The following is a 26,446-nucleotide window of genomic DNA, read 5'->3' as shown; positions in this document are numbered from 1 at the left end:
ATTGATTTCTTTTCCATTTGTTTGCAGCCTTGCGTGGGTTGGGAATTGATGGTAGAATTGGTTGGACCTATGCTATGAGGTCCACACCCCACTCACAATACGCCACCAGAAACGTCTTCAGCTTCAGTTTTGTTTTTCAGGATCAGCTCCTAAGACACTTCCGTGATTTGTGAAGAGGTTCGGTTTATTACTCGAGGCTATGTTCCGCTTCAATTTTTGGGTTTAACGGAGTGGAAAAGGCAGACATTTCTTGTAACAAGGTAAGTTGTAAACCTTACTGACTAAACGGAAACTTGAAGTAGCGAAAGACTTCATACGGTCTATCGCCTGCAGCGATATGGGATATATAGCCTAAGAGTGCCGAGTTTCTGATGTCATCGGGTAAGATCAGAAATGTGTACTTGTCCTTACATGACTGATTAATTGAATGATTATAGTTTAGAGGACGGAAACCCAATGCAGACGTGTAAAGCCATGTATTCTGTTTAGAGCACGTAGTGCCATACAAGCCTTAGCGAAACCATGATTGTTGCAAGGATATTTTAACCAGGATCTCTCTCTTCCGTCAACAATTCTTCAGTAGGATCACTACATCCATTGTTCAGAGAATGTGTCAACAATCTGACATGATATAATGGTTTAAGCTTTACTGTTCAGCCGGTTTGCGCTCCATCTGATGGTGACGGGAAGAACACCTCCGGAGCTATAGATCTTCTCTGATGAAATACTGGAACTGGCTAATAAACAATAACTTTAGCTTTTTGCTGCGATTGCCACTCGGAAATAGCTAAAGTAAAAAGGGTGGTGAAAGAGCTTCCTAGATGTCTCACTCTGACAGCGGCTTTGCCTAGCTCAATTCATACCACTTGTATGATCGTTGTCGCAGTTTTCGAATCCACCTCCAACCCGCTTATGTCCGGATGCAGGCGACTATATACCTCATCCGCCATACAGTCGTTCTAGTGAAATACAGCACCAGTCAATCAACCAATGGCGAATCTTGTAATAAAATACTACAAAATTTAAAAGTACGAAATATACCCATCATCGGTGCGTTTTTTGTGTTAATCTATTCTCTAACGATGGGGTACTTCTTTCGTCAACATATCCAGCTTCCATCATCCCTACGAGGACATCTGATCTCAGTTTCTTGCTCAAATAACCGAAGGAGAAACAATGGCATGGTTCTTTATATCTTCTCAGGGCCTAATCCTTTTTCTCTGTCGTGACTAATCTTACATGAATAAGTTTTTGGGTACGTTGCTCTTATAGTTTGGAACAAGGGCCGTCTTAGTTCCACTTCAGGATAAAAGTCCTTTGTTAACAATGCGTTTTGTGTTGGTTTTCTATTTGATGTATTGATTTCCTTCGGATTTCTGGAATCAAGCTATACCCAATCCTTCTGGCACGGGGTTCCCTCTGTGCCGGCAATATTGATTTTCTCAAACCGTTTCAAGTCCGTATATAACACCATGTTAATAAACTGCACCCGAACCAATTTTATAAGTCGGGTAACTCTAGCTTTCTAACTTTGTTAACTCCCAGAAAGACCACCCCATGTCAGAACCCCAGTGTTTGCGCCATTTTGCTGGGCGTGTTGGAATTCCACCAAAGAGTGCCACCTACGCATCCAGTATGATAATTCGGTTTAGCATAAGGGGCCGCTCTATTCATCAGAAGAAGACCGTGGCGACGCGGTTTTGACAGCAAATATCAGACCATTGATTTTAAAAGCTCATTGTGATCAGTGTGTTTGTTTGGGCTAAAGGGCATTCCAGGTCACTCGGATTTCCAGTCAATAGCTTTATTATTTTGGTGAGGTGGAAATTATGAATAAATCTTTGTAGCCATGTACATGGTACTTCTGAAATATAGCGCATGCGCAAGACCTGTTTATCTGATGAATGCTATAAACCGTCTGACTTCCGTGTGTTCCGACTCCAACTCACCACTCTGCATTTTCCCACCCCACACAATCATTCCGCGCACGCTTTGACTTCCAGAAACCAATGACGACTGGTGGAAACTAAAGCACCTGTAAGCAATTGATCATCTTTGAGTTATTGCTGTTAAATTTCCTCCCAAAGGATTGCAAATATTGACTCTGGGTAAATGCACACTTCGCGAAATTAATGCGCCGGAGAATAAACTGGTATTTGTCCGATTGGTTTCGTCCAGAACCGACAGTCATGCGCCACGGCTATACGCCGGGGATCTCAACGAAATCCAAGGCTAAGCGTCGTGATAAGCAACAGCAGAGTAGCTGTTATTGAAGACTTAAACCAATACACTGGTATAGGCGGTGATTTATTGTTGGACCCAGCTTGTACCTTAGCGGGAGAAACAAAAACATTTTGTTCAATGGTTAATTTAATATCTCGTATTGCCTTTGGGTCCACTCAGTAATATATTATACTTTTATTTCGACCCGTGAATTGATAAGGCTAGATGTCTGTATTGGACGTCTGATTCCACGAACAGAAGCAGATCCAAAACAAACTGGACAAACGTAAAGGACTGAAACTTCATGTTTGAAATTAGCTTGCATAAGTGCAAGAGTAATGAGTGGCATGTAGTGCCAATAATTGACTTAAAAACAGCTTTCCTTGATGAGGGCAAGATATTGTCTGATAGATTTTCACCTGACAGACTGATTCTGGTGAAGCTACAGGATTTATAACCTAGGCCAATTACATACAGGGAATAGGTAACGATAGGCGACAAGCCTGCTTAACTCGGCTTCTCTTGCTATTTTGGGTAAATTATGTTCTCTGCTATAAACTGATAAACAGAATGAATAATACATGGCATACAACGACTGATGGGACATCCAACCCACGTAGATCGTGGTCTCAGAAATAAAATTTGACGTAGAAAGGCTTACGGCTTGTATACATTTTATCTGTAATGACGGCAAGAAATGGTTTGAAGTGGTGATTCAAAAATATCCTGGATAATCTTCAAGTGGTCTTTTCTGATTTATGGTCTCACAAAGGTTGTTACATTCTTTTATTTTTGTATTTTAAGTATACTGTGACGCACATGGGATGACAGTAAAGCTTTACCGTCGTTGTTATCGCTCACAAAAACATGTTTACAAATCCATTGATTATGGTTTAAATATAAATCAAGTTTCATTCCAGTCAAGCTGATCGTTGCTACTGTTTTACTAATAACTAGGTAAACAAAGATAGTCTTCTATGTTCTGCACAATCCATTAAAGTTTAAAGTTTTAAAATCCGAGGTGTATATAATTGTTGAAGAGACGAAATCATGTTTTCGCACAGACGAAATAATGTCACATGTTCAAAGTTAAGCTACGACCTGCTTCATTGAATAAAGGGAATTTCATAAGAACCTGGTGAGACATATTGAAAAGTAGTATACTAAAATTACAAAATGCAAAATTTATTGGTAACTGATACAGGAGTTCAATAACGTTTCCAATTTAATTGTATGTATTGCATTGCTATGCTTAATGGTTAATACGCTTAAAAATATGGAAGCGAAGTACAACACGTGAATAATATTTTATCCTGGCCCTCAACATTGTTGTGACCGCCGCCATTTTATTTTCTTGTAAAACATAACGAGCCGTTTGGCGTTAAACTTGAAGAGTTCGCAACCATAAAATAATATTTGACAAATATTTACTCGCATGGTACTTTGCCAACGAAATCGTTCTCTTTTGAAAATATTGTCACGACAATCTATCTCGGATTACGACAATTTTAATTACTGTACGTTTAGTTAACTGAAGTAAGGCGGCGGAAAACAAATACCAGATAAGTTGTGTATGAGATACCCGAGGCACTAAATATGAATACCTCTATAGGCGAGTAGCCTAAGGAGCATACTGTAAAAAAAAAATAGATATGTCAACTTTGAAAGGACACCCGGCTATTCCCTGAGGATGCTGTGACACAGGTCGATAAACGTTCCCAGTGCAATGTTCTGCCTGAGCTTTGCGTGTTTTAGTGCCTTCTCTCTGTGAGCCGCTTTACTAAGTTTATCAAATATTCATGGTACACTTTTATAACTGGATGTTGGTTACGTCTGATATGGGGCAATCTTGGTTAACATCCAAGAATAGTCTCACTGATGAACCTTTCAGACAAAACATACTTTGTATAGTGAAGAATTAAACTATCGGTCCAATGCTACAGTGCGCACGATTTGGTCACACCAGTTTCAACGAACCCTGTGACTGATTGCCAATCACAGAGCAGTAAACGCGCTGATTGTTTCCACAAGCATATTTTTAACTGTACAAACGCTGATGGTATTCCCAACGTTATTGCTCGAGTGTAACAGTCAGAGTTCGCTATATTCCTGTAGAACGTCTAAATTCAGCTTAAGTCTTACCGTGGAAATAGATTGTGCATGTATATACCGTCTGTAGTGTTGATAAAATTGATGAAATAATATGTGCCAATTTAGTATATATATATCAAGGCAATGGACAGGCCTATAGGCAGGAACCTTTTCGTCTGTGTGTTGGAATTATACATATTTTATATGTTTGAAATCAAACAAATAATTGCCTCTTTTTTAGCTGTGATAGTTTAATGCTGTGGGTCGAAAGTGTGCGTGGCTGTGAATTTGCCAGTTTATGATATGCACAATTGTGGTTCGCTTCCATTCACAGAGCATGCAACTTGCGTCTGTCCAGCTACCCAGGGGGAGACAGAAGCACACTAGCAGAGTTCCAATCAAAGGTCAAGGTTCTGTTAAGTAATGATATGTATTGATTGATGAAACTTTTCACGCTTCCTGATTGGGGTTATTTAAATATAAGTGGTCACTGATCAAAGAGTTGGCTTAAAGTTAACCGGGATAATAAGCAGTAATGAGGTATACCTAACTCTCTCTGAAGGTCACGGCGAGATGACGCAAATAGTTGAAACGACCATTGCTATCTGTTTCGTAAGAAATTACTGTCTACTCGGTTTGATGATGCCTACTTTCGCAGTTAAAATCTTTTTTAAGCAGTCACGTTGTGGCGCTGTTCACAACAGTTAAGGATTAACGTTTATTTTTTCTTACTTCCAAGTATCGTCTAATTAATTTAAGGTGGATTGTTTAAGTGTTTACATGTTGTCCACGGAGGCTGTTCCTGATTGAAAGGGAGACCTCTGCTCATAACGCCTTCTCAGCAGATAAACCCCGCCAATTATTCTACCCAATCCCCGGCCCGACGCTCTCAGTCACTGTACAGGCCCAATAGTCGGGCAAATTTATACTCTACAACATTAAGGACTGTCAGTGCTTCGGCGGGCTCGGCAAATTTAATCTCGGTGATTGGAATGCTGGTTTGTAGGGATAACAGGAAAACTTCAGCTCCAAATGAAGTTAAGGCCGTGGAAACGACCAGCCCGCCGCCACATCATCGCAACTTTGTTAGCTGTTTACACAGTCCGCAAATAGAATAAATAAAGAACAATAGCAGCTTGGTATGGTTTGCCTTAACGTTTAATTAAACCCCAAGCCTTGTGAGGGTTCTGTAGACTAATGCACCGCTAATACAGATGATAAGTGAACTCACTTCTTCCTCTCTTCCAAAACACGAACGATTGTTCTTTTTTGATGGTTCACATTTTTTTTAATTGGGGGAAATTTGACTTAGCAGATATGAATAGCAGCTGTGATGTGAACCATCAAAATGAATTTTTGTTGTTTCACATTTTTTTTAATTGAGGGGAAATTTGACTTAGCAGATATGAATATACATACATATATATATATATATATATATATATATATATATATATATGAATTCATATTCATATTCATTCATATATATATTCACTCAATTAAAAAAAATGTGAACCATATATATGTATATATATATAGTGAGGCATTTATGTGTCACTGGAGGTGCAAAATTCATATTTTATGTGCAACTGATTATCTTGAAATAACATAGTATTCATTAAGCCTACGTTGTTTCACACAGAATTGGAGTTTGAGTGACAAGAGGCAGACGGAATCACCATGACAGTGCACGTGCCTGGCGTCATCGCCATTGTTGTGTTTTACCTACTCATCCTGGCTGTTGGTATCTGGGCTTCCAGGAAGTCCAAGAGCAGCGAGAAGAATGCTGACAGCGAGGAGGTGATGCTAGCCGGCCGGAACATCGGGCTGATGGTCGGAGTGTTCACGATGACAGGTGAGTGTGGTTCATAACGCCATCCTCAACATCGAGATGATGGTCGATGTAATCACGATGACAGGTGAGTGTGGTTCATAACGCCATCCTCAACATCGAGATGATGGTCGATGTAATCACGATGACAGGTGAGTGTGGTACATAACGCCGTCCTCACCACATCGGGCTGATGGTCGGAGTGTTCACGATGACAGGTGAGTGTGGCTGAGAACATCATTCTGGACATCAGAAAAAGTGGTGGGAGTATTTACGATGAAAGGTGAGTGTGGTTCATAAAGCCGTCCTCACCATCGGGCTGATGGTCGGAGTGTTCACGATGACAGGTGAATGTGGTTCATAACGCCATCCTCAACATCGGGCTGATGGTCGGTGTAATCACGATGACAGATGAGTGTGGTTCATAAAGCCATCCTCAACATCGGGCTGATGGTCGGAGTGTTCACGATGACAGGTGAGTGTTGTTTATAAAGCCATCCTCACCATCGGGATGATGGTCGGAGTGTTCACAATGACAGGTGAGTGTGGTTCATAACGCCATCTTCAACATCAGGCTGATGGTCGATGTAATCACGATGACAGGTGAGTGTGGTTCATAACGCCATCCTCACCATCGGGATGATGGTCGGAGTGTTCACGATGACAGGTGAGTGTGGTTCATAACGCCATCCTCACCATCGGGGCGTCCACAACCTCAGTTTGAACGTTTGGCTGATTTTAATGGTGTTCTCATATTTGGAAATATGAGACAAGACACACAAAACCCTGTTTGTTTTTCCTACACACAAACCCTGTTTGTTTTTCCTACACACAAACCCTGTTTGTTTTTCCTGCACACTATAAAACCCTGCATACAGATATTTTAGAATATCGTGTTCTCAGGTCTGTTGGTCAGACAAAACTCCATTTGTTTTTCCTGCACACAAGACCCTGTTTGTGCTACACCCGCACTCTGTTTCCGAATATCGTGTTCTCAGGTGTGTTGGTCGTAATATCTCATTGGTATTTTCGATACCTAAATGTGTAAGCAGTGCTAAATAGTTATGTAGCACAGTTACAGGCCCTGGAGACTCTTACAGAAAATCTTTGTATTCTATAATTATGTTAGTTTTACTGACCAGTGTATTGATTGATGCGTGCAACCATGTAATCGCTTTTTCTAGCCTATCCTATCCTATCCCATTCCCATGAGATTTTGCATCATTTTTTGCGCACAGTTTTCTGTTGTATACAATTCATCTCTCGGTATTCAGATTCACAATCATAAACATGCCTATGCTGCAGCCGAGGTTGGCTGTTACACAAACCACAAAACAAATGATTATTTATCACAGGAAACCCAGAACAAAATTTCCGAATCAATTTGTTTGCCTGAATGTTTTCATTATAGATACAGTCTCTCTTACAAATCATATCAAGGCGGTTTTTCTCCCTTAACCACAAATGGGACATTGTGTTCAGAAGAAAGAATGATTAATTGATGGGGTACAGCTTCATTAAATATTTTCCGATAAAGGCTTCAAGGAATGCCTTGCACCTACGCCAGATTCTCGGCTCACTGGGCTTCTCCCAGATATAGTGGTTATGAAATGCCTAGCCAAACAGGAAGTCACACGTAATCCCATATACGCTTGAAAGCTCTCTGTTCAACGAAGGAAATTAATAAACTTGATTAGAATGTGAAAAACATTGAGCGTATTTGCTCCCATTATTGCTCAGAATGACTGTTATAATATAATACTTTGAATGTTCTCGAAAGGTAATGAATTAAAAGATAATATGCTTGATATATTAGCTGGATGTTGTAGGGCAAACCTTGTCCCTAGTTCGCCCCATCGAGTTGGTCATAACAGCTTGTTGAGAAATGAACAGATGCTGCTGAGACTCTCCAAGTTAAAAGCTGTATTAGAGTGCGATCGGATGTCCAGTGGTCACTCACGAATGTCTCACTGAGCTGTCCAGTGAAGAGTTAGTGTGGGGTACCAAGCCGTGTTGATCAGTCAATGGTTAGTGTAAATAGTTTCTACGTTGACAAACTTAAAAAAAATTAATTCTCTCTATCAATGTGTAGTAAAGAAAAAAAAACACAGCATCGAGTGAGAAAATTATCTTTACGGCTATTTGCAGGCCTTTTGCAGAGTGAATACATGTTGCTTTTTCCCCGCCTGATCTGACCTGATCGAATTTCCCGTCAAGTCTATGTAACATGTCTAAGCGTTGGGGAAGCCAGGAGACCATAATGAGGGACATTAGTGTTGCGATGCTGGTAATTGTCAGGCTAAAGCACGGCCAAGACCAGGGGACGGAAGCAGGCGAGCGCGCCGTGGCCTCACGCTAAGCCAGCTATAGCTCGCTGATCAATGGCTGGCTGAAGCGAATCGAACATGGCAAGCCTAATGTAGCCAATCGTAGAGAAATGCTTCCCCCGAGACATGTCTCTCAATGAAGGCATAATTGAGGTGTTGCTGCTCCCCAAGGACTTGGCAAAACCGCCTTTCGCCAGCAACTCGCTGTGGAATACGTATTTGCCATATCTGCATTAGCTGCTTTTTGTCGCACCCATTCATTCATATCTCTGCAGACAAATGAACAAATCAAAGCTGGCCAGGAATGTATATTTTAGTAACGGAGATTTTTCACCCTTCAAGAAATACGATGAGTGATAAGGAAAATATTTTTTTTCAAGCAAGTCTGTTCGGAAATTGAATTAGTCACAGTATGGATGAAGAATAGGTAAAGGTGGCTTTAAATTTCTCTGTTTTGATTTTGGTTTAAAAACGCAGCCTTCCCAGTTGCAAAAATCCCAGCTCATGCTCCCAATATATAGTCCCATGCTGGAAGGATCCCATCTCGTGGCACCTGGTGCATGAAACTGCAACTCTTTCCGCCATCTAGGACCCCAGGCCACAAATGAATGGGACAATATACAGAAATTATTAAGAGTAATCTTCGTCAGACTCGATCGTTCTCATTCACTAAACGGTAAATTGAAGATCTACTAGCTATAAAAAACCCATTCACCCCATATATCCATCCACATTTGCTGGGTTTAGTGAAAATTAAGGACTCTTCAGAAGGCGCACCAAAGACTAAAACTGTTTCTTCGGAATAGTTTCAATTTTGACATTGTACATTATCCTGTTTGGATAGTATACCCAACGGTTCTGCATTTGGAGTATACATATCTCGCCTTGTAGCATTTGCTAGATTTTTCAGTGTAAAATGACGACTTCAAACAACGCCAACAGTTATTACTGCAAAAACTGGTGTGTCAAGAATGTTCCATCAAACTCCTTTACTCTAACCTTTTAAAGTTTTATAATGAGTATAACTCTCCCACTTAACCCTTGAATAGGGGCCGTAATCGTCATGTTGAATTTGGCCGTTAAGTTAGTTCTATGAAAAGGCGCATTTTAAGCGCAACTGATATATAAGTTTTGATTAGCGCCCATTTATCAACTAGCATGGTACACCATTTAGATACTGATTTCATTCACTCGCCTAGAACATTCCTTGTCTTTTTTCATATCACTGAAAACCGTTGTTGTTTCTTGCATGAATCCGTCCTGATTTAGTATGAATACGTCCTGATTTAACAGGAATCCGTCCTGATTTATTACTTTATGTTTCTTTCTTAGCTTTTGGTGGTTATGTTAGGGAATTGGTCTTGCCATTATTGAGTCGGAACGTCGACTTTGGTTGACATTTGGTAAACGTATATCTGTTTTGAAGCCTAGAACTACCATTTAGAACTCATACTAAGAGTGATGCTTAACATTTCCCACTCCCAAATTAAAAAGGATCTGCGCTCAACAGAGGTATCCCACCTTATACCCCCATAACATGATATACCAACTCATATCCTCAGTCGGAAGGTTCTAAAATCCTGTCCCCAGTCAGTTGTATCCCACCTTATACCCCCATAACATGATATACCAACTCATATCCTCAGTCGGAAGGGTCCAAACTCCTGTCCCCAGTCAGTGGCATCCTACCTTACATCCCCATAACATGAGATACTAACTCATATCCTCAGTGGGAAGGATTCAAACTCCTGTCCCCCAAACAGTGGTATCCTACCTTACATCCACATAACATGAGATACTAACTCATATCCTCAGTGGGAAGGGTTCGAACTCCTGTCCCTCAAACAGTGGTATCCTACCTTATATCCCCATAACATAAGATACCAACTCATATACTCAGTGGGAAGGGTCCAAACTCCTGTCCCCCAGTCAGTGGCATCCTACCTTACATCCCCATAACTCATATCCTCAGTCGGAAGGGTCCAAACCCCTGTCCCCAGTCAGTTGTATCCCACCTTATACCCCCATAACATGAGATACCAACTCATATCCTCAGTGGGAAGGGTTCAAACTCCTGTCCCTCAAACAGTGGTATCCTACCTTACATCCCCATAACATGAGATACTAACTCATATCCTCAGTGGGAAGGGTCCAAACTCCTGTCCCCAGTCAGTTGTATCCCACCTTATACCCCCATAACATGATATACCAACTCATATCCTCAGTGGGGAGGGTTCAAACTCCTGTCCCCCAAACAGTGGTATCCTACCTTACATCCCCATAACATGAGATACTAACTCATATCCTCGGTGGGAAGAGTCCAAATTCCTGTCCCTCAAACAGTGGTATCCTACCTTACATCCCCATAACATGAGATACTAACTCATATCCTCGGTGGGAAGGGTCCAAACTCCTGTCCCCCAGTCAGTGGTATCCTACCTTACATCCCCATAACATGAGATACTATCTTATATCCTCAGCCGGAAGGGTTCAAACTCCTGTCCCCCAAACAGAGGTATCCTACCTTACATCCCCAAAACATGAGATACTAACTCATATCCTCAGTGGGAAGGGTTCAAACTCCTGTTCCTCAAACAGTGGTATCCTACCTTACATCCCCATAACATGAGATACTATCTTATATCCTCAGTGGGAAGGGTTCAAACTCCTGTCCCCCAAACAGAGGTATCCTACCTTACATCCCCATAACATGAGATACTAACCCATATCCTCAGTGGGAAGGGTTCAAACTCCTGTTCCTCAAACAGTGGTATCCTACCTTACATCCCCAAAACATGAGATACTAACTCATATCCTCAGTGGGAAGGGTTCGAACTCCTGTCCCCCAAACAGAGGTATCCTACCTTACATCCCCATAACATGAGATACTAACTCATATCCTCAGTGGGAAGGGTTCAAACTCCTGTCCCCCAAACAGTGGTTTCTCACCTTACATCCCCATAACATGATATACTAACTCATATCCTCAGTGGGAAGGGTTCGAACTCCTGTCCCTCAAACAGTGGTATCCTACCTTACATCCCCATAACATGAGATACTAACTCATATCCTCAGTGGGAAGGGTCCAAACTCCTGTCCCCAGTCAGTTGTATCTCACCTTATACCCCCATAACATGATATACCAACTCATATCCTCAGTGGGAAGGGTTCAAACTCCTGTCCCCCAAACAGTGGTATCCTACCTTACATCCCCATAACATGAGATATTAACTCATATCCTCGGTGGGAAGAGTCCAAATTCTTGTCCCTCAAACAGTGGTATCCTACCTTACATCCCCATAACATGAGATACTAACTCATATCCTCAGTGGCAAGGGTTCAAACTCCTGTTCCTCAAACAGTGGTATCCTACCTTACATCCCCATAACATGAGATACTATCTTATATCCTCAGTGGGAAGGGTTCAAACTCCTGTCCCCCAAACAGAGGTATCCTACCTTACATCCCCATAACATGAGATACTAACTCATATCCTCAGTGGGAAGGGTTCAAACTCCTGTTCCTCAAACAGTGGTATCCTACCTTACATCCCCAAAACATGAGATACTAACTCATATCCTCAGTGGGAAGGGTTCGAACTCCTGTCCCCCAAACAGAGGTATCCTACCTTACATCCCCATAACATGAGATACTAACTCATATCCTCGGTGGGAAGGGTTCAAACTCCTGTCCCTCAAACAGTGGTATCCTACCTTACATCCCCATAACATGAGATACTAACTCATATCCTCAGTGGGAAGGGTCCAAACTCCTGTCCCCAGTCAGTTGTATCCCACCTTATACCCCCATAACATGATATACCAACTCATATCCTCAGTGGGAAGGGTTCAAACTCCTGTCCCCCAAACAGTGGTATCCTACCTTACATCCCCATAACATGAGATACTAACTCATATCCTCGGTGGGAAGAGTCCAAATTCCTGTCCCTCAAACAGTGGTATCCTACCTTACATCCCCATAACATGATATACCAACTCTTATCCTCAGTCTGAAGGGTCCAAACTCCTGTAACCCAGTCAGTGGTATCCTACCTTACATCCCCAAAAAATGAGATACTAACTCATATCCTCAGTGGGAAGGGTTCAAATTCCTGTCCCCCAGTCAGTGGTATCCTACCTTATATCCCCATAACATGAGATACTAACTCATATCCTCAGTGGGAAGGGTTCAAACTCCTGTCCCCCAAACAGTGGTTTCCCACCTTACATCCCCATAACATGAGATACTAACTCATATCCTCAGTGGGAAGGGTTCAAACTCCTGTCCCCCAAACAGTGGTTTCCCACCTTACATCTCCAAAACATGAGATACTAACTCATATCCTCAGTGGGAAGGGTTCGAACTCCTGTCCCCCAAACAGAGGTATCCTACCTTACATCCCCATAACATGAGATACTAACTCATATCCTCGGTGGGAAGGGTTCAAACTCCTGTCCCCCAAACAGTGGTATCCCACTTTACATCCCCATAACATGAGATACCTGTTCTTATCCAAAGTCTGAAGGGTCCAAACTCCATCAGTGGTACTCAAGCTCATGCCTCTAATTGGAAAAACTCATGCTGCCAGTTATCTAACTCGATTCTAACCTCTGCCCCCAGTAAGAATGATTTCAACATGTCCCAATCCAGAGGCATCTCAGTTCGTGTCTCTAATAAAAAGGATCCCTTTATGCCCCAATAGGAAGTATCCCAACTCTTGCCCTATTCAAAGGATCCCCCAAATTCCGCATCACAGGTATCATGTCATGTCCCAGTGTGAAGTTTCCCAGCTCATGCCGACAATCAGGGGAATCCCAATAAGATCAGACTACCAATAAGAGGTATCTTAGATGTCTGAACTGCTGTCTCTATAAGAGGGATTCGGGTCACTCATTATAGCAGACGGATCCTTGCTCATACCATTACATTTACACCAAGGCTACGTCTGATTTAAGTATCAGTCTGTTCTAACATACACATAACACATCTCTTCTTACTAACCTTACACTAGCACAAAAATTCTCGTTATTAACATGTATTTTACAAAAGTCAAAAGTAATTCGATATTTTGTTACTTAAGCCGAATATATATATATATATATTATATATATATATATATATATATATATATATATATATATATATATATATATATATATATATATATATATATATAAAGCTTTACAGTCTGATTACGTAGCCAATACATAGTCAATAGCTGCATTTTAAACATAACAATGATACCTTTAATAGATACGTGAACTATTATGACCTCTATAAGATATTCTAATAACTCGGATTAGTCAAAATTGGTGTTCTTAACTATATCTGCTAATTGCTTTATCTGTTCGGGCTCATTACTGGGACAGTTAAAGGGCCTAAGTAGTTGCCCCTTTTACCAGTCAATGGAAATTTCACGGGGCTCGGGAAACTCTCAAGCGTAACTAACATGTCTGCCACAGTCGGTTGTTACCGGTGGCGGAAATTAGAATCGTATAGGAGCCGTGTCTCTGGTCGGACAGGGAAATGTAAGCCGGCTTTTCACAGGCCTGGATAATCAGCTGATTTTTGTCCGAGGTTTATTGCTCGGATGCCAAGCAGATTAGGCAGCTTGGCAATAAGAAAAAACAGTGGAAAGCGTTTGATGGCAGAGCATTTCACAATTTCCTGAGTTCTTAGCCGTAAATTGGCGCTCATAATTGCACGCACGGACCTACAAGATTATGCGCCATTGAAAAGAAGAGAGTACAAAGTGGCGGAGGGAGGCTCGGCCAAGCATGGGTGTAAGCCGATAATTCCAGCTACGAGCACTGGCTATTGATTTTCGTGATAAATTGAGAAGTCTGGTACTCAATCAATGGACGAGGGACTTGTATTCACTGGATGAAATCGTGTTCGTTTGCCAGAGCTTCTCTATCAGTTATACAAATGGACTGGTCGCCTCGTCAAGCATGTCCATCTTCTTCTCTAGTGGAGAAACTTCCCGGTCAGTTCTGGCTGGGCTGGTTCCGAGAGCAGCGAGAGCTAGTCCCTGTAGGGATGCCCCACCCGTAGGCCGACCAACACTCATACACCACCTATACAACACCCACCCAAATTTCTTGTTTGTACTCAACGGTTCCTAGGCAAAGATAAGTTTGCTAAACTCACATTTTAAATCACAATTACCTTTTCCGTTTTATCAAAAGGAATTGCTTCACGTTCGGATATCACGTACTGAAAACTGCATTTCCATCCATCTGTTTTTTTTTCTCCCAATTTAATGACCATGACATTTAAAAAATGCTCAGCAAAACGCCTGATATCATTACATCGTTTCCTAATAATACTTCACATTTGACATTTATGGATCTATATATTGTATCTGAAGAAGACCTTCACGACAGTTTTGTGTAATGTTATTACATCTAGGGTTCTGAGTAAAGCTGCACCTAATTTGACATGTGGCAGAGGGAATGTCAACCACTGGCCAGGACGTAGCCTTATTTGCTGATACTTCAGCATAATAATGAGTATATCCCTATAACCGTTGTAGGTCAGTGGTCGTCTCTCTAAGATGCTCTCAAGTATCTCAGACGAAAATGTCATCCAATAAAACATAATTTTTGTTTTGCCTTCAGCGACCTGGGTAGGTGGCGCCTACATAAACGGCACGGCGGAGATCATCTACGGCAGTGGTCTGGTCTGGTGTCAGGCGCCTTTTGGATATGCTCTCAGTCTGGCCATTGGTATGTCAGTAGATATAAATTACTGTAGACTGCAGCATCAAAGACAGAAACGATGCGTAAATTATAAGCAATTTTATATATCTAACAGGTTTGGAAACATTCCACAAGGATTTGTACAGAATTGCTTTTTACAAAAATTTTGACTTTTGACCATGTGAACAATACAAATAATGTCGGCCATCATGTAAGGTCTTCCATCATGCCCATAAAACATATTCATGAGCAAATAAATATGATTGTAACACGATGTTCACCCTTTCTTTTTCTGTTCGGTATTTTTACTATTTTGCGAAGGTTTTTTGTCCAGTGGAGGTTTTCATTCATATAACTAGGTAAATTCACCGGAGGCCTGATTTTAAACATGCCAAGCATCACACTGTCGTCTCTGCTCTGGTTTTACTTTCTACATTGATATCTTTTGTAATACAGGCGGTTTGTTTTTTGCCAAGCGGATGAGAGAGGAAGGCTATGTGACTATGCTGGATCCTTTCCAGAGACAATACGGAGGGCGCATGGGCGGCCTGCTCTTCATTCCAGCCCTTTTGGGGGAGACGTTCTGGTCAGCTGCCATCCTTTCTGCGCTTGGTATGTCTGACACACCCGGAGACATTTACAGAGACATGCCAAACCATAAAGACACATACACTTAGGAAACAATCTACAAATATATACCGGCTGCTTCGGTGGCCTAATGATTAGAGCCCGGGATCAAACCCGGGTCGGGTCATATCAAAGACTTTAAAATGATACTTGCTGCTTCGTTTGGCGCTCAGCATTGAGAGATTAGCGCAGGTTAGTGGCGGCAGAACTTTGGCCGCATTGGCTTGCCCTGCCACAAGAAGACACAATATATGCACACTCACCTAGTCACTCCTCATCGTTATATGACAGAAATATTGTTAAGTACGACGTTAAACCCCAAGCATGCATACATATACACATACATACGTACAAATATATACCATTGCCACAGTCTTTACATATAGGCTACCTGGTGATATACACTGGTGACACATATTCAAGTCCTGAGTATGGTGTTGAACACCAAATAAAGAAACAGATCAATCAATAAATCAAGCAATCAATATTGGCTACCCGTCCATAAATTTAGCTAGTATTGCATTCTTTAGACATTCAGTGGTGCCAAATTCTACAGATATATTCCAGTCCTACATTTCACAGATATATTCCAATGCTACATTCTACAGATACACGTATATTGTGGTACCACATTCTACATATATAGAGTACGACGTTAAACCCCAATCACTCACTCACTCGACATATATATCCCGGTACAACATTCTACAGATATACATGTATCCTGGTGACGAATATAAAAATTTACGCGGTAATACATTATGGTGGTACATCCTACAGATATTTTATGTTGCCACATTTTACAAACACATATGGTGGCACATTCAACACGGAGCGTACATTGGAGACACAATTTATCTTGTAATACATTCTGTATGCATACAATGGTGACACTTCCCACAGATACACTCTGGCGACCCATTTTAAAATATCCGTGTATCTCGTGTTAATACATATTGCATATGGCGCATCTTGTAACTATACACCTGTTACACATCTTATAGCTATTCACTCAGTAGTAACTAACATGGTGCTCCCGTATTTTGTTTCAAAGTAGAATTTACTTTCGCTATATTTCATAGTGTCCTTGTAAACCTATTTACCGGCTTTGTAGAACAGGTTCCAGAAGTAACCTTTATCACCAAGATTTCTTCTCTCAACCGGTCCTATAAATAGAGCGTCTCACCAAAGGCCATGCCCACAATTCCGCTCAGTTTCTTCGAAAGAGTCTTCACTTGATACATTTTAATCACTAGGTTTTAAAAAATACCACCCTATTTTCGCCCACTTCATTTCCCAGACCTGAGCAAACAGTACATAATTTGTACACTATCTTGTCTGTCTATAAATACTACACTTTGTGTCTCTATTTATACTGTGATAAAATCAATATTGGCTTGAGTGTGGAGGTGGATTGAGACCAAATCGTTCAGGAATCAGTTTTAATATAATGTCTTACACGGGTAGACATCGTATCATCTGTCACTTTCAGTGTTTTTAGACAAATACCTAAGTGTATATAAATAACTACCAAGTCAAAGTGGAAACTAAATACCGTACTGAAAGAACAAATGACACGTTTTTTCCCTGGAAATGTAAATGTCTTGTCTATTTATGCTGGGTATATTTATATGCTCAAATAGAGTTACTTTACTGTCCCGCTGGATTATGATTTTCGTCACTTAATTAGAATCTTTAGTGATCAATAAGCGCATATTCTTAAATCATCGCTTCTCTCCATGAAAACAGTGACGCTCTACTTATTGTGAATCTCACGTATCCCACAAGAGCCTGGTTAGGCTAATGCAATAGCAATTTATTCAGAATAATTTCTTGTGTGGATAACCGTTTTGCTGGTTAAAAGCAAAGTAGTATATATTATTAATAACATATATATGTGTGTTTTTTCAATAGGTGCCACATTATCTGTGATAATCGAACTGGACAATACCGTATCGATTATCGTCTCAGCTCTGATAGCCCTAATGTACACCTTATTCGGGGGCCTCTACTCAGTGGCGTACACGGACGTCATACAACTTTTCTGCATATTTATTGGGCTGGTATGTATAATAAACCAGTGTATTTTGTATAATCAGAACTATGATTATGATGAATGAATATCTGCTCGTGTAATATCAAGTTTCAATACTATCTTCCAGTTTAGACAACGAGCCCTTGATCAAATTGTACACCTGTCGAAATGCAGCTCTCGCTGCTTTAATGCCACTGTGGCCTCACGTTAGGAGGTTTGTCTGGTACTCACAAGGTGCGGTGGTCCCTTCTGGCTTAGCAAGGTTTTTTCTACCCATAAACTAGGCCACCGTCATTTAAGTAAGATATTCTTCAACTCTGCCCTGTCAACGCATGTGAATCCATGACACAATCGATTTCGCCTTTGATACCTCGCAGGATGTAAAATACTAAATCTGACAAATGCGCGAATAAATCCTTTGACTTGACTACGGGACAACTACGCAACAAAGCATAACTGAGTTCATATTAAAACAAGAAAAGAAGTGTGCTACTTGATTGTCTCTACCACATAACGCATGAAGCATGGCGTATAAAGGTGTTTTAACTGGTGTTGTGGTTTTATTGAGACCTACTAAGTGAGTACATTACTGAGTGATGTGTACATGCATATTTGTTCTGTTCTGGTGTGTCGTGCAGTGGCTGGCCTTTCCCTTCGCGTTGACCAATGACGCAGTAGGAAGTATCACAGCTAACGCCACTGAAGTGTGGATCAAGACTCTAGACCCCAAGGATACCGGTTTTTACATCGACTCCTCTTTGCTTCTCATATTTGGGGGAATCCCCTGGCAGGTAAGGCCAATTATTCTCTCGCTACCCATACAGCACGAGAAGCCGCATAAAGTGTTTTTACCGATTGATAAGATTTGTTTTCTGTTCATTTCGGAGATGAGTCATGTAATGCATTTACGTAAACATTTACATTACATAAAATCCTGTTTGAGGTAACCTGACAAGAAGCCGTATTTCTCCGCATTTTGCCACCATTTGCCAACTATTACACTGTCGTCGTTGCTCTGGTTTTTCTCCCTACGCTGAAAGTCTTTTAGTGTAATGTCATGACGGAAACGTGTTTGGAACGTGGCAACCCTGCTGTTGCCTTAGCGATGATATGAAAGTATTACATAAGCAGTATGCCTGTTCCGAGACAGACTTTAATATTACTGTATATTACATCATTATCATGGTAAAACTAAAACAAGCACTTAAATGAATTAACTTCAGCCCGTCTAATCATTTCAGTTGTTGTCACTTGTTGATATATTTACAGAATGTCTGGGTTTTATTACACAGACCAGGTTCTGCTGAAATGTGTAAAACTGCCTTACAGAACTATTTTGTATGAAACCAGGATTTCACAATTCTGTTGGATCAAAAGAAATGTTGACGTGTTTTAGCTCTTGGATAATTAGTTAACTAAAAACTTCCAAATTTTTCGGTGATTTATCAAGGTGGCCAAGTTGTACATTTCTAAGGAGAATGACATGGTTTACCTCTGCACGGATTTTGTGCGATTACCAAAGTATTTCTTAAGTGAAATTCCCAATCGGGTTTTTGGTTGCCCCAGAAAGGCAACGATCTCATTTCAACAGCAGTTTACAAACTGCTTATTTGGATGATATAAAATAGAGGTCGTTGTTTATTTCAGGTGTACTTCCAGCGGGTGTTGTCCTCTAAGACAGCGTTCCGGGCTCAGATGCTGTCGTATGTTGCCGCTGTAGGCTGTATCGTCATGGCCCTTCCTGCGGTGCTTATCGGGGCAGTAGCCTCTGTCACAGGTGCGTGCTCTAGACATTCCGAGATGAAGGCATTGGGACATGTAGTCATGTTGTTAATCGCGGGTCTATCTAGCTATAGTTATTGAGTAGTTTACTAAAGTAACTTTACAGAACTGTGCTCAGACAGTAATACAGGACATATATTTATGTCGAGATACAGTTTTACAGAAGAGTGCGTGTGTCAATATTCAGTAAATATGATACATGATACTATTCTAGTATTCTAGTATTCTCTAGAAAAGGCCTCTAGCGGACAAATATTTACAGAGATTTCACTGGATTGAAAGTATTTGGAGACGAAGGTGAATTATCTGCTGCGCATCTGTGGGCCTGTAAAAATTTATATGAAGTGTGACTGACTAACATAATAGATTTCATACCTTGAAAATCTTCAGTTATCAAGTTAGTCGCTCCCACTATTTAGGAGAAGAGCTTAACAACCATTGAATCAAAACCACAAGAGAAGATTAGAAGTTTGCCATGTTTATCATAATAATACACTATCAAGAATGACGGTTCCCGTGGGTATAATATAGACCTGGGTCCCCGTGTTACACGCTACGGTGAACTCCCCTTTGTGAAAAACGGTAAGAACAATTTTCACCTTGTTCAGCCTCCCCTGGGTAGACACAGGTAGACACCGAACAAGTGATGAGTAAACCACACGCGTTCCCCGGGTATGACACAAGTAGACGTGCTTAACTACCCGTATTAACCAAATCTTCATCCCTGCTCGGCGTCCTTTGGGTACACACAAGTAGACACCGAACAGGTGATACAGAAACCACGCAACACAAATAATTTAGTGCCATTTTCTCCCCGAATACCCATGGGAACTCCGTCAAACGAGAGGTTATCGCCACTCTTAATTTACCTATTCCATGGCAAACTGATTACATTCTCTATTAAGCAAATTAAGCTAAAGTTTGTTAAAAAATTTAGAGCCACTGAACGCTCATTTCTCAAATAAACGCCTTCTAAAGCGCCTTCCAGGGTGTTAAGGAGAAAGTCACACTCAACTTCACTCATGTGAACACCGTCATCCCAGTATAGCGCAGGTAATGTTCGATGAATATCAGGATAGCTGACAAGAAATCCACCATGTACAACACATGCGAACTCACGGACTTATTCGTCCCTTTACGCGCGATTTCAACAGCCTACACGTCGCGTGCACCACGCCAACTTAACCGCGGCAACATGTGAGAATAGCCAATGTTACACTCTGGCAGCAAGCCTTTCAAGGCATTGAAACCTGCTTTCATCCGTCCCACCAGTCTCATCAGTTCGTGAAGTGGTATGCTACACAGATCATTTGTTCCCAAATGGATGAGTAAGATGTCTAGTGCTGGGCTACGACACGGTCTATACTTGGTCGTTGACAGCAGACTGGTGCACTTCATTCCTCTTCTACCATTGAAGTTCAAGTTTAGACGAGGAAAGATGTCCAGGATGTTTCCCACCGATTTTACATAGTGGTCGCCCAATAGATGTAACTGGACCCCATTATTGAGGCTGTCCTCACACCAAGGTGAGCTGAAAATCTGAAATAAACTCGGGAGAGGCATGTTTGAAAAGGAACGATCTTTAACTATGCAACAAACTGCGGAGCCTAATACAATGAAATTTTGTGTTGGGTCGGAAAACCCATCAAATCTATGGTAACAACCAATACCCGCCAAATAAGGTGCCACAATCTCACAGTTGAGAGCTGTCGGCGTGACAAATGAGCGACATACGGGTACCGGCTATAGTTTGATTCAGCTGATTCAGTCCTAAAACTTTCAACAGGCATGCAACCAACTTGGTTGGCTGAGGGTCTGCATGGGGTGCCAAACGACGGAATCGGGCACTGGAAACTTGAAATGGCATCACAGATACCGTTATCTATGCCAGCTATATGCTTCGCTTTGGACAAAATATTGTGCTTAAGGCAAGATAATACCAAAGAGCGGATCAATCTCATAACTGGCTTCGATCGAGAAGTTTGCTTGTTTACTATCTTTACCACGGCCGAGTTTTCAGAACGAAACAGAATCTTCGTGTTCTGTAGCTGTGGGCCCCAGAGGTTAATAGCGACTACCAGAGGAAAAAGCTCGAGGAATGTTATATCTTTAACTAACCCTGCTTTAACCCAGTAAGGGGACCATGCAGACCCTCCCCATCGACCACTGAAGTACACAGCCATACCCACACCACCTGCAGCATCCAAAAAAGACTTGTAACACATCAATGGAGATCCACGGCTGACCTAAAAACATAGTGGTATCGTTACAATTGCGTAAAAACTCTAACCACATAGAGACATAGGCTCTCATTGAGTCTGATACTCTGATGGTGTGGCTCACTTATTCCGATCGTGACGTTAATCAGCCTCTGACAAAAAGTTCGATTGGGAGCGACGGCTTTAAAGGCAAAATTGAGTAAACCGATTAAGGATTGATATTCTCTTAAGGTAATCTTATCTTTTATCATAACTTGCTGCAATTTTATGCTCAGTTGTTGTTATTTATCTAACGGAATTCGCACTACGAGCTCCTCTGAATCGAGCTCTAACCACAAGTGCGTTAGCTTACAACAAGGGTGTTCGCTTTTCTCCTTAGCTATAGGTATTCCTGAATCTGCACACACTGTACAGAAAGCCTGCGTCATCTGATGGCACTCAGCAGTCTCAGTCTGACCTGCAAAGAGAAAATCATCAAGATGATGCAAAAGGCTTTCTAATCCACTCTGGATTTTCACGCACCATTGAACGAATGTTCCAAAACACTCAAAAGTTGAGCATGAAGCGGAACAGCCCATCGGTGAACATTTATCGAAGAAGTACTCCCTGCAAAATTTAATGCCCATCTGATCAAAGTCTCCAGAGTCAATTGGGAGTAGCCGAAATGCTGATTTAATGTCAATCTTTGCGAGGAAAGCTGATTTGCCTAGTGTTCTGAATCATTTGAATGGCATGATCTAGATTTGACTAAGTTACTGCACAGTACTGCGGATCAATGAAGTCGTTAACCGATTTACCATGTGGGTAAGACAGGTGATGAATTAAGCGATATTCACCATCTGTTTTCTTAGCCACAAGACCCAGCGGGGAAACACGCAGATTAGAGTGGACGGTGTGTGAATGGACCAGCAATTCTACCCATTCTGATTTCTTTCTGTAGCTTAACTACAGTGACTTCCAGATTAGTTTGCACATATGTTAAATTTTTTATTTGTTATCTGTTATTTTAAAGACATTCTTCTTTACGTTTTAATGCCTTGGTTAATTTGAGAGCTGTTATTAAGACTCATATCATATATCTTATATTTATTTGGTATTTACTGGTGCATGTTGCATTTCAATATTCCATTCTTTCTGTTAGACTGGAATCAAACTGACTATAAAGGTGCCGTGCCAATTCCTCAGAAGGAACAGAAGTTGATCCTACCCCTGGTGCTCCAGTACCTCTGTCCTGACGTCATCTCATTCATCGGGCTGGGAGCAGTGTCCGCCGCCGTCATGTCGTCTGCAGACTCCTCTATCCTCTCCGCTAGCTCCATGTTCGCACGGAACGTCTACAAACTTATCTTCAGAGAAAACGTAAGAACAAACTTCAAACTCACAATCAGACAGAACTCATGGACTCTTTCTACACAAAAAGTTGCAACACTCTCTCACAAATCAACATTTTCAGATAACACGTAAGAAAAAAAATACAATCAGATAGATCAAATGGCAAGACAAAACGTCGGAACAGAAAGTTGCTATCTAAAACCCCATCTGCAGTCTATACTCATTATCAGACATTTAAAAATTCATATTCAAATGAAATGAAGATTCGGGGAAACTTAAATTTTGCAGATAGCATGCAAGTTATGAAATGTTTTCAACATTTGTGTCTTTCCTTCACAGGCCTCTGAACGCGAGATCATCTGGGTGATGCGTGGGGCCACCCTAGGGGTGGGGATTCTAGCTACTATTATGGCCATTACCGTGGACTCCATTTATTTCCTCTGGTACCTTTGCTCGGACCTTGTCTACGTCATCCTGTTTCCCCAACTCGTGTGCGTTGTGTATTTTCGAGGGACAAATACTTACGGGTCTTTATCCGGTTATATTGTTGGCCTATTCTTCCGTTTGTCGGGCGGGGAAGATGCCATTTCTATACCAGCATTAATAGAGTATCCTATGTACAACGCTGAGACCAAAACCCAGAACTTTCCCTTCAAGACGCTGTCCATGTTGTTGAATCTATTCACTGTGATCTTTGTGTCCTATTTGTTAAAGTACCTTTTCGAGAGTGGCAAAATTCCCAGGCGTTACGATTTCTTTAACTGTATTGTAAAGATTCCTGAGGAGAATATAGCCCTAGCGACGAAAGAGCCCACCAGTGAGCTATCAGCAATAACTCCCATAAAGGAATATAAAGGCAACGTAAACCCGGCACTAAAGCTGTCCAGGGAGGACATCATCTCGGACTACGGATCGTTGGCAGAGGATTTTGTTCAACCCAGCGAGGAGAAGGCACCCATTGATTTTGAGAATTCGGCTATGCTCCACCCGACAGGAAATTAAACAAGGCTGATCTTAGCTCAGAATAAATTTGTAGTTCTCCTGTTTTTACTTTTTTACGAAACTCATGAAGAATTCGTATGAGTATGACGTTATGCTCTGAGTAGAAATTGTAGGAGCTTTGCCACTGTACAAGAGGCGTTACGCTGACAGTTCTAATCACTAGGAATAACTCGAAATGTAGCCAATAGGTATGGCTAAGTACACACATATACCCATGGATTTGTTCTCTAAAAGAGCGAAAAGCATCTTAAGAATATGCGTTTAAGTCGTGTGTTTAACTCATAGCTGATATATGCCAGTTCTAAAGAGGTACGAATGCGAATATTTGGTATTTACATCCTAGACCTTCTCCAATTAGTTTGAGAGACAAGCCCCGTTTTAGGAGTTAAATGCGGAGTTAATCAGCTCATCCTATATACGAAAGAGATTACAAAGAGAACTGGTAAGTAGGTCACTGTAGTGTACAATGTACGAGCCTTACATATCCCGCCCGCAGGAGCGGACCTGTACATAAAGCTTTGCTTCATCGTGAGATTGTGATGTTCATCATTCTGTAAATAACTCGTCATGTGCTGACGTCATGAAAATATTGTATCTATGTATCTCGAAAGAAGTCTTTCAGCGTGTAAAGAGTTCACTCACTGTTGTTGAGATGACCTTCACGGGAGAGTAGAGATGAAAGCCTCTCAAAGATCATTCTAACAAAGATGGAATTGCATGATGTTCGATGTAAAAGCGAAACATTGTAAGACCTTGAGGAGAATGCCTACACCTTGTAGGTGCGAAGTTTGGCATAAATGTGGTAGCACATTTATGGGAGCAAGAGCTTACAGACATGGTAACTTTAAATTGGTAAACCTAATAATTTGTCTATGACAAGTCGATCATGTTTATTCTAGAGCGAATGTAATACCTGCACATGTACATATTTTCATCTTCATCATTTGAATGTAGTTACTCAGTTACCATTTGTAGTGATATATGTACACATAGGAGATGAAAATATCTGCCCAATGCGTGGCACGGCCATTTAATAAATTGTTGAAGCAAGTTGAAATCTCTTCCAGATGTTACGTTCTTGTCTTTGTTGATTTAGTTATACCGACTAATTGAGGAGGAAAGAGAAAATGAAAATGGATGTATAGCAGAGACTACCACTACCATGTGTTCAGTTTGATGCTCACGGCAGCTTCTGTAAGTCCCAAATTCCTTGCTACCGTCCGAAACAATTTCCTTTCGTTAACGGATATAGGTGTCTAAGTATGCTTAATCCTTCAAAGCTAAATAAATTTCCAGAAAGATAAGACATCTTTAGCTTCGTAAATGAGCAGTTTGGTGCTGCATCCACAACCTAAGAACCTGTTTTTGTCCTGGACGCCTCAGCACGTTTGTGATTAGTAGATTCTCGAGAATGTCTGCTTCAAATAAGTCATTGTGTAACACCTCCATCGAAGAAGGCGAGGGAGAAATGTAGTGTTAATGCTGTGTACAGGTGTTTCTTCTTGTCTTCATCTGTCTATGGTGCATCAATAATTCACTGCTTTCTTAGAATCCTGTGCTTTTCCTAACCATCGCTTCCGTTTGCGTGTGGATTGATGATGAAACAATAGGCCACTGAGAAGTAGATGATATTGGAGAGAGAGACGGTTCATTCATTCTGACTCCCTTCCTCCAACATTTGTTATAGCGCGTGACTCCTAGGACATCGTGACCATCTGACTGCAGGCGCATGGCCGATCGATCACAAACCGATGATTGGCTGTCCGAATAAATTACTCCACATTTTTGCTCTGTCACATACAAATCCAGCTGACTTAAAAAGATGCACTCCCACACATGCACACACGATGGTACCCTGGGATTAATATGGAAGGCCATATCCTCTGTTCAAGTACATAATAGACGAAACGTCTCGATGGACTTCCTTACATTAATACCAAATACGTGGGTAGTGCCAATCGTTCATCTGACCTGTGTGGCACATGAAAAGGTCACGCTTACCAGTTCTGTATTATGTGTATTATGAATTATATATAACAAAATATCTCACCACACAAGAGTTTATTCTGCCGTGCAAAACACAAAACTATGTGTGGAAGACTTGTACAGAGTTTAAAAGCGCCTAAAGATACTTTATATCGGTAAACCGTAACGGTAGTTACAACATTCTATTTAAATTCATCCTACGATCAATACCGACAAACGCTTTGTAGCAATAATTGGAAGACTTCGTGCAAAATCCAGGCCTTAAAGCGAGGAATTAAGCTGAAGGAGGT

At 41.2% G+C, this 26,446-nt stretch overlaps 1 protein-coding gene across 1 annotated transcript; it reads left to right on the top strand.

Annotated features, from left to right (window-relative positions):
• Positions 1-138: 138 nt before the first annotated feature.
• LOC135475850 (high-affinity choline transporter 1-like) lies at positions 139-25,227 on the top strand. The gene is made up of 9 exons (XM_064755798.1): positions 139-260; positions 5,957-6,169; positions 15,093-15,200; positions 15,630-15,785; positions 17,715-17,863; positions 18,474-18,626; positions 19,483-19,612; positions 22,978-23,195; positions 23,508-25,227. Exons 2-9 carry the CDS (start codon positions 5,995-5,997, stop codon positions 24,168-24,170), a joined length of 1,752 nt encoding a protein of 583 aa, XP_064611868.1. The 5' UTR covers positions 139-260; positions 5,957-5,994; the 3' UTR covers positions 24,171-25,227.
• The last annotated feature ends 1,219 nt before the right edge of the window (positions 25,228-26,446 follow it).

This window comes from Liolophura sinensis, chromosome 1, assembly GCF_032854445.1.
Source record: "Liolophura sinensis isolate JHLJ2023 chromosome 1, CUHK_Ljap_v2, whole genome shotgun sequence".
In the NCBI taxonomy this organism is placed as follows: domain Eukaryota; kingdom Metazoa; phylum Mollusca; class Polyplacophora; order Chitonida; family Chitonidae; genus Liolophura; species Liolophura sinensis.
The sequence above is the reverse complement of the archived record's forward strand: the minus strand, read 5'-3'. Positions and strand labels throughout refer to the sequence as shown.

Coding starts and splice junctions, on each gene's coding strand:
- LOC135475850 (XM_064755798.1), top strand. CDS start 5,995: ATGACAGTGCACGTGCCTGGCGTCATCGCCATTGTTGTGTTTTACCTA. Junction 15,201..15,629: donor TGCTCTCAGTCTGGCCATTG/GTATGTCAGTAG, acceptor TTTGTAATACAG/GCGGTTTGTTTTTTGCCAAG. Junction 15,786..17,714: donor TGCCATCCTTTCTGCGCTTG/GTATGTCTGACA, acceptor TTTTTTCAATAG/GTGCCACATTATCTGTGATA.